The 18,329-nt window shown below is 38.8% G+C and overlaps 1 protein-coding gene across 5 annotated transcripts in view; it reads right to left on the reverse strand.

Moving 5' to 3' along the window:
• Positions 1-335: 335 nt before the first annotated feature.
• Positions 336-18,329, reverse strand: part of rasgrf2b (Ras protein-specific guanine nucleotide-releasing factor 2b) — a 57,605-nt gene continuing 39,611 nt past the window's right edge. For 2 of the 5 annotated variants that reach the window (XM_061729441.1, XM_061729437.1), the window contains exons 16-29: positions 16,870-16,962; positions 14,061-14,554; positions 11,804-11,929; positions 10,493-10,582; positions 9,478-9,584; positions 8,003-8,115; positions 7,777-7,837; positions 7,005-7,108; positions 5,961-6,045; positions 5,667-5,864; positions 4,827-4,906; positions 4,613-4,730; positions 4,451-4,519; positions 336-2,970 (exon numbers count right to left, since the gene is read on the reverse strand). In XM_061729441.1, coding sequence (XP_061585425.1) covers positions 2,878-2,970; positions 4,451-4,519; positions 4,613-4,730; positions 4,827-4,906; positions 5,667-5,864; positions 5,961-6,045; positions 7,005-7,108; positions 7,777-7,837; positions 8,003-8,115; positions 9,478-9,584; positions 10,493-10,582; positions 11,804-11,929; positions 14,061-14,554; positions 16,870-16,962 — 1,831 coding nt within the window. In that variant the 3' untranslated portion in view covers positions 336-2,877. Of the gene's footprint in view, positions 2,971-4,450; positions 4,520-4,602; positions 4,731-4,826; positions 4,907-5,666; positions 5,865-5,960; positions 6,046-7,004; positions 7,109-7,776; positions 7,838-8,002; positions 8,116-9,477; positions 9,585-10,492; positions 10,583-11,803; positions 11,930-14,060; positions 14,555-16,869; positions 16,963-18,329 lie in introns of all 5 variants that reach the window. The other 3 variants (XM_061729438.1, XM_061729440.1, XM_061729439.1) reach the window with 3 other exon arrangements.

The raw sequence follows: 18,329 nt of genomic DNA on the forward strand, positions 1-18,329 counted from the left end.
TAGTAGAGCAAACTTTTCAGTTGTGCTTTGTTATCCATCCATTATATATATCTGCTTCTCTGTCTATACATGACCTACAACTAACTCTTCCTGTCCAGGGTCACAGGAGTCTGCCAGACCATATTCCAGCTCACTTTGGGCAAAATGCAGGGCTCCAGCCTGGACAGGTTTCCAGACCATCACACCCTCACAATCTTTGCTTTAGGCACAGACTGTTAGTCTAATATCATCTTTTTAATAGTCTGTTCTTGCTTCTTGACACATGGATTGACTGTTCTAGTAAGAATAAACACAACTTACTCCTCAGGGTGCTTAAAAGTGAAATTATCTCTTTATTTTATTTCGATTTTCTTTCATGCAATATACAATAACTATTGTATGAAGTACTGTGTGTGTTGAAGTCATACGACAAAACACTCTTGAACAGCAGAAGCCATGCAGCCTGCAGAATGGTTTTAATATATGCATTACTTCTTTCAGTTTTACAATCTTTCACCCCTTGTCAAGTCATTCTGCTCCCATTGGCTTTATAAAATTCAAGGTCCAGCTGAGGGAAATACTCAGCGATGGATCAAATGTTGGACTAGGAAGACTATAAATTTAGTTTTACGTTAAATGTGTCCAGAAGAGTTTTCAAATGTCTGGATTGAGTGTAAACTGTATTCGATATTAAGGTTCTGCTTACCTTATAAACATTATCACAACTATTTCTCTTCTGTTACCATATGTGGGAGTTTTCATCGAGTCATACAAAAAAGAAAACCAGTAGGTCTTCCTTTGTCCTGCTCAAGTTTTACAGAATTAAGTACCTTTTGTTAGATAAAATTATTGCGCAATGATTTTATACATGCAGACACATAAGGCATGTTGCATTTATTTCTCTTGAACCCAAAAGTGAAAAATGCAAACAGATAAATTAACACAGAAACGTATACACATAAATATTATTCCAATACAAACAAATAGCATCTTGTTTTTCCAAAGCTGTTTGTAATACACTCGGAATTACAGACACAGTGTAAAGTACAGATTTTCTGGAAAGTGACTGATCTGTGATCGTTCTATTTTTTCATTTATGAGTAAAGTTCAAACATCTCACTGCATAACAACACAGTTTTGTAGATGGTGCAGCCTTGAGACTAAGCTGGATGTCTGAATTACACTGAGAGACAAACGTGCCAGTTTTAATGGACAAAATATTGTTTTATACTTTTTTTTTCTCGCCCATACACCTACAGAGACAACATTAATATAGAGAAGCAGAGGAAGCGGGTATAGGGAACGTCCATTCAGACATGTAAGACATGCATCTGTTGTGTGCATGCAACTATATCTATCATATCATGAAAAAAAGTCTGATTTTTCAAATGCTACATTTAGTTTAACCTTTATAAGGTATATAAATATATACGGTATGTGTGTGTGTGTGTGTGTGTGTGTGTGTATTTAAATTAACATTTATTAGTCTTTTTTTTTCTGTACAAGAGCCTTGGATGCAAAACTATAATTCAACATGAATAACAAAGAGACAAGAAGGAAAATAAAACAGAATAACATTCACAGTATAAGAATTTTAAAAATCATTCATCTATGTTTAAATAATGTAAATACAGCGTATGATGTAAACACAAAAAATAAATAAAATCATAGCATAGTAAATCGCGACCATATTTGTCAGTAAAGCACAGCTACATTTCAGAAAGTGCAAAAACTGTCCCAGTTGATGTTGTAGTCAGGTCCCAGTTGCGTGACCACACACTTTAGAACAGCTGACAGTTTACAAAAGCCGAAACAATCAAATTGCACGTAAATGCTGCAAAAGCGTTGGACAAGCGGAGGCTACAGCAATGTACAAACAGTAGAGGGAGATATTTGACTCATCTGATGTTGCAGTTACTTTAACATGCTACACTATCATTCAGTTAACATCTACATTGGCCTTTATCGGGGAAGAAAAGACACAAAAATTCAAATCGGGGCAAACTAAACCCCTCTGGTGGAAGGCACCGGAAAAATATTTAATTTAGTTTCATTCATGTGGACATTTACTTAAAAAAATTAGCTTTCTGCACGAATAAGAGTTCTTTAGCTCAACATTGAAGAGAAATACAGAAATTATGTTTTATTAGGGGATAATCTTAAAAAACAAACTCTAAATCAATATATATCAGTTGTATTAGTTACATTTTCTGTCTTTCTATACTTTATATGAAGGCTTAAAGGTATGGCGTGGTGACCCAGCCCACTGGGGATGCATAGTTGGCCCAGAGTCGACCTCATTACAGTGAAGCATGCTGAACTTTGAAGGCCATTCAGACACCTACATCCCAACTTTAGATCATGCAATTTTCAAGCAGCTATCGTCACAACAGAAATAATTTTATGACTCTTGCTCCAGGACACGGCATGGATAAGCACAGGCAACAGAAAATACACAGTGGCACAGAGACACAAACTCAGACATCTCTCTGCCATTCGACCTGTATATGCTACATCTCTGTTATGCTCACTGCATTTCATCTGCTCACTCCGTGCTCCCGCCCTTTAATGCACTCTCAGGCTGTCTGAGGAAACGTGATATCATGTGTGTCACACTGGGCTGAGGATGATACAATCAGCGAAATGGGATTTCCTCGAAACCTTCATGCAATGCAACATGTTCTCTTGGACACAATCAATCCAACACCATATAATCCCTCAACTTTTTCTTATGGTACCCCCGTCTCACATGTGCATATCTGTCACTTGAGTCGGTATCTCTTTCCATTCCCACGTTCTCAAATCCTTTCTCTCAGTGTCTTCGTAATTGATGGGCGTTCGCCCTCGTGAAGCGGGTTCAGACTTGGAAGGCTCCCACAGGCCGCAGACAGCTGGCGCTCAGGCTGGCAGCCGGGGCTCGATCTTTAACGACAGATCGTAGAGTGTGTCCTCATCCATGGTAAAAGTCTTATCCAGAAGGTACTGAGTCACCTGGACCAAAAACATCAATGAGAGGAGAGATGGTTAATCAAATCAACTAGAATTGCTTTGCAAGTGAAGTATTCATATGATACCAAATACTTTGTAATTGGCTTTGTTAATAAATTTAACGATTAAACTAAAGCCTTGCAACCAAAAAAATGTGTATTTAACCTTTGATTCAGATGTTGCATAAACTGCAAGTAAAGAGAGAATGCAATGAATTGCAAATCTCATAAACCCATATTTTATTCAAAATAAACAAACACTTGGAGGAAAATATTTGCACCTAATTAGGTTACTTGGCAACAGATCCGGGACATGATTGGGTGTAAGAAGAACGTCTTAGAGAGTCTCTCTTTAGTTAATCTGGACAGAGGTTTGCCATCGTGCTAAAAATGTAATCTACAAATGGTGGAATCATTTGAGATGAATGTTCTTCAACACAAAATTGGAAAGACCATGAATCTTGTATAGTACATCAGAAGAAATCTCTGTGCACAGGGACCTAGACTGATCTAGTCCTTTAGTCTGTGATCTTCACGTCCTCAGATGGCAATGTATTAAAAAGAGGCAAGGTGGTGGATATCACTGCATAGGCTCAAGAGCAGTTAAGGAAATATTTGGCATCTACAAATCCACATGAAAGCTCTATCCTGCAAAGAAGAAGCTACATGTGACGATCATCCAAAAATGTTTCATCTTATTTGGAGTAAAAGCAAAGTGGAAAACTCATGTGGTGAGATAAATTGACATTGAACTTTGAAAGTTGTTTTTGGAAACCAAGGATCCCTCTCTCATGGTAGGAAGATGTTTAGTGCCAACAGATTGGGCAGCTTCCACATCGGGAAGAGAAACATCTAAGGCAAAAGGTATACTGTAAACACATTTTAGAGCACCTGATCCTCTCATCTAGGCAACAATTTCATTTTTCAGCAAAACAATGTCAAACTGCAGACTGCATCCATAGTAGAGTCTATGTAAGTGCTGAGCTGGACTGGCTTCCAGTCCACACCTGTAACTAACTGAAAACAAAAACGAGACAATATTCCATCCCCCAGAAGTTCAATATTTAGTCTCTTAGTAACCAGACATATGTTAAAGAGCAGAAGAAGAGCAGATCCTACACCGTGGTAAACATCATCCTGTACTAACGTTAGGACTTTTTAGAGTCGTGTAGTTACCATCTAATTTCAAAAGTAACATAATATTTTCTTAAACTTTTCCTCCATCTAAGTATGGCATGTTTTTGATGTTCTATAGTGAATAATATATGGGGTTAGGAGATTTGTAAATCACTGAATTTTGCTTTTATTTAAACTTAAAAGTCCTGACTTTTTTGGAAACAGAGTTTATACAAACTTTCTATTTCTTCCTTTTTTTTAAATCCTCTGTAAATTCAATAATGTTGTAATGTAATGTTCAGTGCTGTCATTTTAACGCTCTTGGGAGATGAAAAGGTGTTTGTTTTATAAAATTAAATCAGAAATACCTTGGGTTGATGCTCTATCCTGTAAGGCGTCTGCTGGAACTGTCGGATCTCTCTGATGATGTGGGATATCTACAGAAAATGTCAAATTCAACTTGATGAATTAAGTTCAGAGCTAATCTGCTGTTGGATGTTCTCCACAGTTCTGCATTTACTTTTGCCTACCATCCTCATTTTGGAGAAGTTAACAAGACCCTCCTCAGTAAAGTTTGGAGTTCCTTCCTCGATAAATGCCAAGTCTGTGAGATACATTCCCAGGTACGGCACACATGGGGGGTTGCAGCTGGAGGGAAAATGTCAGGGTATAAAATGGGATGATTTAATGTTTGTGAGTTAGAAATATTTATCCCCATTATGTCAAATGAAAGCCAAGTCTCACTTTTTCAGCGTTTCCCTCAAGTTTTTAAATCTTCCCTCAGAGGACACGGTCTTCTGAAGTTTGTCCATCAGAGCTTTAGTCTGGGCAAGACCACAAACACAGACGTTTAACAGTGTTACTGCAGGCAAACCAGAACAAACAAGCAATTTACATTAACCCCCAACCTCAATTACTCTTAATATAACATGACCTTAAAAGTCCAATCCGCTTTGGCCCAAAATCGAATGCCTTCTTTTGCACAGACAGTCTGCTGATTGGATCATTAAATCGATCGAGTGTTCATTTGAATTAAGCAAAGAGCAAATACTAAACATCAAACATATTTGCTTTTTCTTTGAACTCTCATGGAAACAATTTTACTAGAAGGATTTAAGTGTGGACACAATTTTGGTGTAATCCTCAGTGTTAATCCTAGACGTATTGCCACACGTCAGTTGGAATTTCATGAAAAATACAAATGAAGAAAATTACTCTGATTCTAACACGTCCTTTGACTTTTATTTGATTGTATTTTTTTAATTGTTCTGTAGTTTCTGTTTTTAATTGCATAAAATTATTGTATTTATTAATAATCGTCCATTTTTGCACTTCAATTTTGAGACAAATTTAATGGGACAGATCATTCGAATAAAAGATAAGTATGAAAATATGAACCATGTCCAGATGATTGCAAGATGATTATAAATGGAGAACTAATACTAAAGCAGGTCGGGGCAACGACTGGATCATTTCTCACTCTACAGTGCTTAACTTTAAACAAATCATGGAATCTGGAGGTATTTCTGGGTGTCTACATATACATATATATACACAAAGAGGATTTACGGACACTTATTCCACCTGTTTGCTGACTTTAGCCCAGGTCTTCTTCAAACGGTAAATGGCGCTGCGATTGAGCGCAGACGTGATCTCCAGCACTCCGTTGTAGTTGTTCAGACAGCGACAGATGTCTGCTACAGCAACCCACTTCTCAATGGAGTTGGCTCTTGAGCCCACGTCAGTATGAGTCATTATCTGGGATGCCACCAGGTTACTCATCTTAAAGAAGAAAGAAAGGGAACGTGGAGTAGATTTTTACACAGATAAAATGGAAGCAGTTGAAAAGAAGAGAAGTCAAGAGTGAGGAGAAGTTACATCATTAAAATGTTGACTTGTTTTCATGATGTATGGCGTCCTTTCAGTCTTGTCAACCTTCATCCAGCCCTGGCCAAGAAATTCTCTAGGACAGGGAAGACAGAGACAAACAATACATCCAAATGAGATCACAAGCATTAAAGTACAGTTCAAAGATGGTCATGGCATTTTATGAAATGTGTCTGTTGTTCGTAACAGGAATGTCTATTAGGAATCAAGCACCACAAGAAAAGAAAAGTGTTTCACAAAGGCTACTGAGAAAGCAAGACATAATCATTCTTGAAGTTTTGCTTGATCAAACTATTTTTAACTAATTTTCTACGACCTGATCAAGTCAAAAGGACTACATCATCTGCAAAAAGCGGATGATGCCATTCTGAAGTCACCAAACCAGACCTGCTCTGCTCCTCGGCTGCACCTGGAAATTCTTTCCATAAGAGAATCAGTGACAAATGGCAGCCTTGGCCGAATCCAACTCTCAATGGAAATGAATCTGACTTACAAGACATCCTGAGGAACATGGTCAAATGCCTTCTCCAAGTCCACAAAGTGCATGTGGACTTGTTGGGAAAGCTCTCCTGCCTCCTCCAAGACTATATATATATATATATATATACATATATACATATATATATATATATATATATATATACATTCATTTGGCTGTGCAGTGAAGGTTTTAACGTCTTTTACAGTTTCCATAAATGTGTGTGAAAATGTACACATTTATAAGTTATCATGCACAGGGTGTAATAATAAAAGGGCTTAATGTGGTACAGAATTTAAAACTGATTTTTTTAGTTGTTTCTGATGTTTCCTAATGTATATATTAGAGAGCAACAATTAAAACAGCTTGATATCGATATTAATATGATATATTTGACTGCAAAACTCAATAATAATAATACTTTTTTTTTTTTTTTTTTTTTTTTACAATTTTGCAGTAAAAGATGATGCCAAATGTAAAGGCATCAGTTTCCTTGTAGTGACTTTAGTTGGTTTGATGGACATCTCACTTGGAGAGAGTATTATAAAAGGACTGACTCGTAGGGAATACTCCTGAAGACGATGTGATCCAGAAGAGTGATCTGTTCAGCCAGCTCCATCGCCGAGAGGGACTCAAAACACTCTGCCTTTGGACAGTCCGCCTACATGAACACACACACACACACACACACACACACACACACACACACACACACACACACACACACACACACACACACACACACACACACACACACACACACACACACACACACACACACACACACACACACACACACACACACACACACACAACAAGAGCGTTATAAACAGCCATAGCACAAGCACAAATAACGAGGAGATATAAATATCTAATATAGAGATTGACTTTGATGAATATTGTTGATGACAGGTGATTTTTCCCTGGAGAGTGACTGTCGGGAGCGGGTGTATTTACTCCTTCTGCTTGGTGAACAGAACAGTATGTGCAAGTCAGATCTTATAAAAGCAACATGTGTTTGTGAAGTCCAGTTATCATTAAGGCAAGATAATTAACAGGGGAAGTTACTCCTTAGTGTTTTCATTTCATTTCAAATGTTAATTGGGAGAGGTATTACTGTGCAAATTCATGAGAGAGGATATATAAAACCAGGATATATTTAATTCAAAAGACTTGCTACATGAAACTAGTGCAAGCCAGTCTTAAACCCTTGCAAGGTACTAAAGGACAGGCGAGCCCTCTGAGGAACTGAGGGGTTTCGATCTGGCTTGGGTCATTTTGAGCCAAACCTTAGTGCCTTGCGAGGGGTAAAATGCACAATTATCTCACCATGTGTAGGATGTCTTCTATGCTCAGTTGTGCATCTTCTTGTTCGTCTTGAGAGAGGGCGCTGAGGGACAGAGAACAACCACAAAGAACAAGTCAGAATGGAATATAGAGCATCAAGTAACAGTAGCAGTATGGAGGGAGCGTTTATGACGCTAAAAGAGACTTTCATGGCAGAAACATGAGAGGTTGCATTGATTTTGTGTGCAGACCTGTGTGTGCGCTGTACCTTAGTATGTTAGCGGTAGCTTTTCTCTCTTGCGGCAGCAGTTCTGGATCTCTGAGCACCTCCTCCAGGAGGTACACCACCGACATCTTCAGTTCCCCATTCATCTCAAAGTCCTAAACACAAATACAGATGAACCTCCCCTCCTGAGGGCTGAACCTCCCCTCCTGAGGGCTCCCTCAGGCAGACATAGCTGTAACTGGGTTGCCAATAATCCTTTTAGTAGTTTATTTGTTCAGAATGGCAGACGAATGCATCAATTTCAGGCTTGTATGCCACTGGCTTGTATGCCAGTGGGAAGGATTGTGGTTCAATTGTTGGCCTCAAATGTGACATATCAAGGCGTTCACAGGCAAGGCACCGATCCCCACAATGTCCATGTGTTTATGTGTTCATTATGTGAATTAAAACACTCCATATGTAACAAGCAGAAAAAATATGTCTGAATGCATGAATATATGACCTTTTGTGTAAAAACTGCTTTGAGTGATCAACAAAATTAGGAAAGGGCTTTACAGTATAAATCCAGACCACTCCATTACATTTATGCATTTATCTTTATTGAATTATCTTATTCAGCCCTTGGATTGGTTTTCAAACCAGTTGAAAAGCTTATATTTACTTACGACACAAATAGAAGTCATAAGGACGCAACTCTGTTGGTAATCTAAAGTTCTAAGATTCCAGAACAACACATCATTCATGTGAATACTATGCCATTATGCTTTAAGTAACTGTGCAATAAGTGATAATACACAATAGATCATTCAGATTGTCCAGAATGTTTGAAATATTCTAATACTAAAGTGAAAGTACCACTGTGCAGAGAGATGTCTGTTTGAAAATCACATTGCATGTATCCTTATATTCCTCCTTTCAAAGGAGAATACAACACTTAAAAATCACACTAAGTGACCAGTCACCTGCCACTGGTGCACAACTATTCTTCGTCTTGAAACACCTCATTCCTTACAATCTTTCCATATTCTCCCACTTTTTCTTTTTTCCTCTCACCTCCGCTTCACTCTTGCGCGAATGGTCAGCTTTAACAATCTCTTTCTGTTCTTAAGCCACCAAAAGATAAATGTGAGTGGGTGTATCAATGTGTGCGTCTGTGTGTTTTAATAAGCTGACTGCTGCTGCTCTGTCATCACAGCGTTTTTGAATTATTGAAGAAAAATACATAAAACAAATCAATGCGGTTATACTGAATGGACCCCCATGCGGGGAGTCGGCCAATTACCTTGATGTTCAACTCATTACGCACTCGCTGCAGAGCAGAGGAGTAGGCAGGGGAAATGGCAACAATATTCCCTGTGTGTTTGTGTGCATGCAGCTGTTAACCTTTTCAAGTGAGACCAAAGGAGCTGAAAGAGAACGCGTCAGTCACCTCCTTTAATGAGACCACAGGCTTGATCAGCCGAGCACATCCAGGAACCAACACAAACATGCACGGACAGCGGTGGGCGGGGACAGACCTGCGAGTGTTTGGAGACCCAGTGGCGCAGCACGTTGAGAACTCTGTTCGTTGCAGCTCTGCGGATGATGAACTCTTTATCACAGGTTCTCTCAGAGTTGGGAAACACTGCAGGAGGAATGGAAACAGAAGAAACCGTCCCTTCAAACTTCTGATGCGTTAAAGGTAAATCTCACGGATACAAGAATAGGGGTTAAGGTGAACCAGGAAACCACTGGATCAGACATATCAGGAGTGGAAATCAGCTTTGGGAATGTCAGAAAACGGTCTTTGTTTTGTTAAAAAAAAAGAAAAAGGAAAAAAAGGAAGGCGTCACATTTCTAACAAATCAGCTTGAAAGTTCTTTATTTCTAATTTTTAAATGTCCATCCCCTTTGTACCATTTAATAATAATAATAATAATACATTTTATTTTAGGCGCCTTTCATGACACTCAAGGTCACTGTACGGATAAAAGCAGAATGCACAAAAGACATTAAATACACACAATACATAGAAAAACATAAAAGCAATATATAATACAACGATGATAAATGGATGAATAATGGTCCAAATGTTTGTTTATTTAATTATTTTTTTAGTCAATTTTGTTCAAACCATTAAATTCTGTTTATTTATACTCACATTATATAATTAAAAATAACATTATATGTAAACTGTTTTGGGAACCAGTTTGTTCTCAACATATCAAACCTTTTTTTGTTTTATTATTATTACGTGTGTGTGTGTTTTTTTTTTAAATCACCACAGTGCCAGAAAACAACTGCTAAAAACTTAAGCTAATCAAGCACCTTTAAAGAACGCAGCTTATATTGTACCACAACAGTACTGCTTTAGGAAATGTATCTCATGGTAAAGTATAAATGCCTATTTGGAACTAAAACGACAAAAAAGGAGATATTATTTTATGTCATGACTAAATAAAGTCTTAAATTTGTGATTTTTATTCAGCTCCAACATCATATCCACTCTGTCTTTAAAGGTTTCAGTACGTCTGTGTGTATTTGTGTGTGTACCTGGTGGGGTAGCGTGTCCTGCCGCTGCTGTTGCAATAGCAAAAGCTGAGGCAGGAGAGACCGAGCAGCGTGAATTCTCTCCCGGCTGGACTGCAAACGCACAGACATATAATTATGATCAATGGGAACGATACGGCTATATTTTTCTCTGCTGTTAGAATCGAGTGGGAGAGGGCACGGGTGAATGAACAATGAACTTCTGTTCCAACACATCACAACACGACTACAGCGGCACCACTTTACCTAAAGATGAAACCACTTCTTGTAACATTCAAGATACCATTTACACGGAGAACACCATTTGCATTTTCTTCTGGTGAACTCGTTATTATCCAAATCACATGTTATGAAGGCCTGCTATAAAATACTCTCAAGAATGTACGCACCGGGGGAAAAAGAAACATCTATGTTTGCCCTATCAAACTAAAAGGGATGGACAATTTGCCGTAATAACCTTGCACCTACACCAAACTTTAAAAGCTCATGTACTGTTTTTTGCATTAAAAGTAAGACAAGGTGACCGTTTGAGCAAAAAAAGACTTCACTCTGTACCGCTGAACCAACTGGAGGCCAAACATGAACATGTTTTTTACAGTTCAAGAGCCTGTGCTCTGAAAGATGCTGAATTATTGTATCAACAAGGGTTAACAGACTATATAAGATAAAATTATAAATATGTCCAGTAAATTAGAGTTTCTGTGACAGCAGCACAACATCAAACTCTGAGTCGCTACAACAAGTGTGTGTTTGAGGCTTGTAAAAGTTGTGAAAAACATTTTTCTTTATTCTATCCCGGATCAGGCAATATTCACTATTCTTTTATTTGGTTTTATTAAATAAATCGGGTGCAAAAAGTGTTAATTTAAATGCAGTTTGTAGGCAATAGTTAAGTTAATTTCACATATGTCTTAATATGTAAACAAGGACGAACACACTGTTTGGAGTACATTCTAGAGGGTATTTACTGTCAATTATCATCTTTCAATACTGAAAGTGTAATATTACTATCATAATTTAAAAAATTACAGTCTCTTTAATTTCATCCGTCCAGTCTACTCCACTCCATGGAAAACCATCCATGGAAAAAAAAAACGCATACTCTCACAAACACTGAGGGCCAATTTATGCCACCGTTTGGGCTTGGGCTTTTTTATTATACTGCTGTACTAAAGATGTCAAGCTGCATGGGCGAGGATCTTTGGCTCTGCGGCTCTTACGTGTCACCGGGCACAGCACTGCCCACACTGGAAAGGCTCCTGGCACTGTGGTGCAATCACGAGTGATAAACGGAACAAACACACACACTCTCACCTCCTGGCTGTCTGTAGCGGAGATGTCGAGGCGTGGATGGGGATCTGCATGGAGACATGTCCCCTGCTTCACTGCTTTGTGGAGACTCGGGGAGGATTTTGTCCAGTGGCACCGATTCCAACACGGCTGGACAATAAGCGAGGAAAAGATCCGATTAACAATATTAATACTAGTCACAGACGCAATCATTTGTGTTGTTCTGCAAGACACCTTCATCACACTTCAGTTTACACGATTATAAAGTGTATAACCATTTTTCCGTGCAAATAAACCTTGAAGTAAATGTTTGTTTACATGTACCACAATTACAATTGATCCATTTTGCATGAAAACATGTATTTAAGATATGAATGTCCACTCCAGCACAAACTCAGACACACAGTGAGCAACAAAAGAACAATAACAGAAGGACATCTGAGGATATAAGCTGCTGAACCTGGATGTGTCTTTGACATTATTGTGAAAAAGTGGCGCATTAAGGAAAAATCTAATAAGGCCACCATAAGCCCCCCGAAACAGCTTCCCTGCTCTATCTAGGCAGTTTTTCAAGTAAATGGTACATCAAAGGAGGGAACTGTATCTCCACACCATTCAGTAAATGTTCATGTCTGCATGGAGAAACTGTTCTCGATATGTTTCATGTTTTTAGCATAATATAACAAAAAAAGTTGGCTTGGTATTTGATAATTGTGAAGTTCAGAGAACACGTTTCAGTAACTCAGTGTAAAAAGAAAATGGTTTGGATGCCTGTGCCGGTACCTGTGTATTTAAAAGCTGAAAATATATCAGCATAGAAGACTGAGAGACTAAGTATGTGTTCAATTTTATGTAAGATGTCTCATCTGACGACCTATGAATGACACGCTGGCAATTTATCGGCATATGCACGCCTCTCTGCAGAGAAAAACTGGAAGGAATACCTGTCCGTATATAAACACATAAATGCACTGAGAACTCACAGTAAGTATGCTGAAGAGGTGAGAGTGGCTTGATGGGAAAAGTGCTAATGGGTCTTTAGTTCCTTGTGAGCAGCACACACACGTACACATACTGCACGAGTGTGCACGTACTAATGAGAGCATAAAAGCAGCTGGTCCAGACTCTGCTGCCTCAGATGCCCTGACACTAGTCCTGTTCAGTTTACGGGTTTAAACACGGTCCTGCCCTTAACTGTTCTGGCCTTGTGCTCCTCACCCTGGGGCATACTGATAAAACAAGCTCAGGTTTGGGCTGCTCTTGTTGCTTCTTAATGATCTGCTTTGAGAAGGACAAACATCATAGTGGACAGAGCTGCTTTTCACCTGTGCTGTTTTAACATTTAAAATACGCTGTTGTTTATCTCTTCCTACCTCACGTTAACTTGCAGCATTTGAGCTCTAAGTAGCTTCATTGCCAAGTTTTACTATGGTCTGCACACAAGCCCCTCTGAAATGTTTGTACTGTACCGAATGAAAGCCATGAGGTTGGATACCTTTGAGCCGTAGGTAGCAAGCCCTGAGAAGCGTTTTAAACCTGCTATTAAGACCTACACATTACTGGAGCTAGCACACAAATGCAGGGTGTTAATGACATCCCACCATGAGCCTGCTCTTCTCTTGAATTCTTCACGAGCGACTTCAGACTTGTAATAAAAATTGATTTTTTAAAATGATTCTCTAAAGATTTGATATATAGCACTAAACAGTGAACAAAAGCACCAGCACGAGAGAACAAAACTAATGAAATATATATATAAATGAAACCTATAATAGAGCCATGTAGTAAACCTCCCCAGCTTGAGAAAGCTGGAGCAGTGCTTGCTTTGGTTTTATCCATGTGTTTGTGGGTAGCTTTTCAGCTGAAAATGTAGGTTTCTCAGCTCATGAACGAGCTTAACATAGCTGAAAGCAGCAGTGGAGGGGTCTAACATACGTGTATGACTGGACCAGCTCCCAGAGCACAACACAGCTTGTGACAACAAATACAAACGTATCCCTGATGAAGGTAATGGTTTTCAACTAATTTAATGTCTCTGACGCAGAAACTTGTGGTTCAAATCAATATTTTTCTGCTTTTAAACATTGATTTGTCTATTTGTACAATGTAGAAATGAGAATATAATATGAAAACGATCCAAATTGTGTGGAAGACTATCCAATTCTCTTATCATAGCAGTAAATAACATTCATGGGACTAAAGGCTGACAATGATTAATCTGTTTAGGTTACTCATTCCTGAGATTCTTTCCTTTTTATTTCTTGTGCAAACTACAACGTACTTCTGCGAATGCTGCGTCGCAGCTTCCCACAGAATGGGTCGATCCTGGGCACTTCCTCTCCGTCTGCCGTGGGGCAGGGGCTCTGGTCGGGTGACGGGGGAGTGGGAGCCGTTTGGTCCTGCGGAGACTTGCCGTTGTTCGGCGGGGGAGACGTGGACGAGGGAGGAAGAGGAGGAGAGGTGGCGGTCGGAGTCGGGGTCTGGGGTATTGGTGTTTGCGGGGTGTGGGCAGACGTGGGACTACTGGCAGCAGACTGGGAAGTGTTGAAGTTGATGCCGGAGCTGGACAGAGGACTGGTCAGGTCCAGGCCCACCACCCTGGCGGTGATGGGGGAGTGCAGGGAGAGCTTTCGTGCTCGGACGGGGGAGGAGGTGCGGGACGAGATGGATAAGGGAGGGGGAGAGGAGAACTTGCGGCAGAGGCGAGGAGATCTGTCGTTTGTGTGCTCACCACCTCTGTTATTCTGATTGGTGGCAAAAAACAACTCCAAGGACCTGAAGAGGGGAAAAGGCAATATGTTAACAAAAAAGAGGGATATTAAAAAAGCAATAAAGAAGTAGTTCAAGGAAAAGGGAAAAAAAATACACATATTTTCAGTAGCTCAAAAGGAGACTGAGCCTGTTTCTACTAACTACTGAGAAACATTGGTTAATGTATTCTGACAGACGGTTTTCCTAAAAAGGAGACAAAGCTCTGATTAATGGTCAAAATGCATTAATTATGTGTGTATTCACAACTCACAACGTCACGCAAGGCGGAAATTAGGATTTACAGAGCAGTGACTGCACATGAAGAATTTATCTTTAAATATGAGCTTTAAGTTATTAATTTTTTTCTGAGCGCACACAGTGCAGTAGGAAGATATTACAACAGTGACGGATTTTTCTCTGTGATTTGTCTTTATTCCAGCACACTGAGCTGGAGGAAATAAAAAAAACTGAAAAAAAAACATCTTTCAGGTTACCTTGGTGATTGTCAGCTTCATTCCCAGGATGTTTACAAACACACCAAATTAACACTGTAGGCCTTTCCTACCTTTATATGGCCTTGAGTTCATTATTCCCCCGTTTGACTAAATTGCAATAAAGATGAACAAGTGAACGGGACATTAATGCAGCTCTAATCATGCTGAACCCACAGAGAATCATCGTCAGATCATGCACTTTCCATCGGCTCGATGAAGCTTTATTGCATCTGTCAGGTAACCGTTTGGTTTTATGGCCTGAAGCAGTTCCAGTTTAGTTTCATTAGCCTTGGTTTCAAGTTGCTTTGTTTTTTATAGGAAGATCTAATAATCTTAAACAAGGTAAATACAGGACTGTCTCAAAAAATTTAAATATTGTGATAAAGTCCTTTATTTTCTGTAATGCAAAAATGTCATACATTCTGGATTCATTACAAATCAACTGAAATATTGCAAGCCTTTTATTATTTTAATATTGCTGATCACTTTTTACAGCTTAAGAAAACTCAAATATCCTATCTCAAAAAATTTGAATATTCTAGGAATCTTAATCTTAAACTGTAAGCCATAATCAGCAATATTAAAATAATAAAAGGCTTGCAATATTTCAGCTGATTTGTAATGAATCCAGAATGTATGACATTTTTGTTTTTTTAATTGCATTACAGAAAATAAAGAACTTTATCACAATATTCTAATTTTCTGAGACAGTCCTGTATATTGTACTTTACCATCACAAAAATGCAAGGAAACCCAACACCAGCACTTTGCTTGGCTGTTTCACAATACTTTTCTTGGAATTCCTGTTGCAAAAGTGGCCTCCTCGTCACAGCGCAAACACAATCTAACCGAGAAGTGACAAAGTCACTATGACACCGTAGATCTTTCTGCTCTAGTCTAATTTACCTTCAGGAAGAAATTAGGCCTCTAGGATGGTTCAGACAATAAAGCTGGTTAGATTTAACAACGAAAATGATTTGATCATATTTAGTCCAGTTGGAGTTTAGAAATTGACCGTGATTTGACTAATCAAGACACTTCCCCTTCAGACTAAATGTAGTAATTTACAACATTAAGTGGGTTGTAAATTACACTTTACGCTGGAAATGAGAATAGATCCTGAGAAAAAAACCTGTCTTTACTTTTAGGATGTTTGCTCTGCGGCCCTGACATATCCCTTAAATATTATAATAAAGCTGTTCAACTGTTGTCATCTTTGAGCATAATTACAGATAAAAGACCATATGTTTAATTTAAAAAAAAGGAACAACACTATCTAAATACACACACACACATGCAAATCTTTTATTGCATCTCAGGGAGCCGTGTGCAGAATAATCATGCACTGATGAGGAAAGATATCACTTTTTCCCCCACAAAGTGTCTTACTCAGCAGTAAACAGAAGATAAAATTGATTGCTGGATAGAAAAACAAGAGAGTCAACGGCTTCGGATAGAAACATTAAAAACAATTGGTGTGCTGAAAAGCTTGCAGGTAAACTTGCAGGAAAAGAGGAGCTGCTTAAAGATGCTAAAGCAATGAATTTAAAACTGGCTGAATAATAACAAAAAGGATCAAAATACCAACAGAAACATAAAACTGCCTCCAAGGAAGAAGCATGCCACAGAGCCTCTGCTGATTTTACATTAGATCTTTATATTATCTTGTCTCTTTATCACTAATCCCAAATATTTCAGACTGGTGGAATCACAATCCCATTAAGATATTCATGTTAAGAGCTTGCAGGCTGAGGAAAGGGAAGGTCATGCATCAGCTTAGCATCAGACTGCTGCCATATGAGAGGAGAAGCAGGGAGGGGGGACAGAAACTGAAGACTCAGTTACTTGGAGTGATCCGCAGCTATCTTCTTGATCTTCAGAGTGTAGTCAGGACAGATGGATGAGATGGACAGGCGGTCAAATGAGTGGTACCGCGCCCTGAAGTTGGAAGCAACATGAAGACAAAAGAGAGATGGATAACATAAAAAAATGATTAAATGGACTGATGCGATGGTTGCACGGAGAAATGAGAATCTAAACAGGGCATGTGACAGAAAGACGATGGTTTGAGGCAAGATGGTGAAGGGAATACAAAAATCATCTTTTGGAGGAAAACGTGTAACTAAAAAAAAAGGGGAGACACTGTGGGAGTCAATGAAAAGCAGCATATTGTATGTTCAATGTCCCATGACGATGCATGACCACATGGGAGAAAGAGCAGAGAGCCGAGTGTCTGTCTGTCGAACTCTCTGCATGCGAGCGGCTCACAGTCTGTATTAATGAGAATTAACCTTCCATTTCAAACATGAAGCTTTCAAAGAGGTGCCTTAACCCCTTACTGCGAATGGAGAAATTAAAATAAAAAAATGTCTACTTTGCTTGTTTTATTTTTTTGAGGGGTGAACAGTTATAATCTTTATTTAACAAATGATTCTTGAGACATGGTGTCATGGTCGTAAAAATCAGAAAAGGTAACTGCATGTAACCTTGTTACTTACCGAAACTGAATAGGGACAGCTCGGGCAGTTTAATTACATATTTTTGAATTAATCATTTGATGTGGTTGAGTGGGTTATTCAGTGGGTCAATCAGAGAGCAAATGTACCTCTGTTATATTCTTTAATGCCAGTTATTCATCTTATTTATTTCAGCTTGATGTTTACTGTAAGAGCAGGCTATTATGTGATTCTTTTTAACTTTACATCCCCTTTATGCAAATATGTGGCTCAACATTTACATACTGTAAATATCAGTTTGTAGTTATAACTTGTAGTTTTGCATCTGTTTGCACCAGTTTTTTGACTCTGTGACATATCTTAATTTATTCTATTTTTTCAATCCATTTGAAAACATTTCTCTTCCATGAGGATTTATTTAAGCAAAACCCCCCAGCAGTGATGAGGGAAACGGGTTTGTGTTTCCTGGTCGTCTCTTTAAAACTGACCAATCAGAGCACAGAAGGGACCTTGTTACTTCTGAATACATTTTTAAATGGTTCAAACTGACATCTGGTTCAGAAGGCTTTATGTTGTAGTGTAATATGATGCAGAGAAGGCTATTGTTGGTTTATTCAGTATTCCCCCAAATCTCCAACACAGAAATCTTTGGCAAAATTGGCCCATTTTAAGGCCCCAGCCAGAAAGAAAACTGTCCATATGCCTTCTACAGTCGCTAGCAGATCTTTACATATCATCATCCTCTGGGGATCATCAATGTCTACACATTTTTATGGCAATTACCCCCAACAGTTTTGAGATGTTTCAGATTGAGCCATCATTAGGTTAAATCCTGCAACTATTAGTGCT

Source organism: Cololabis saira, chromosome 9 (assembly GCF_033807715.1).
Source record: "Cololabis saira isolate AMF1-May2022 chromosome 9, fColSai1.1, whole genome shotgun sequence".
In the NCBI taxonomy this organism is placed as follows: domain Eukaryota; kingdom Metazoa; phylum Chordata; class Actinopteri; order Beloniformes; family Belonidae; genus Cololabis; species Cololabis saira.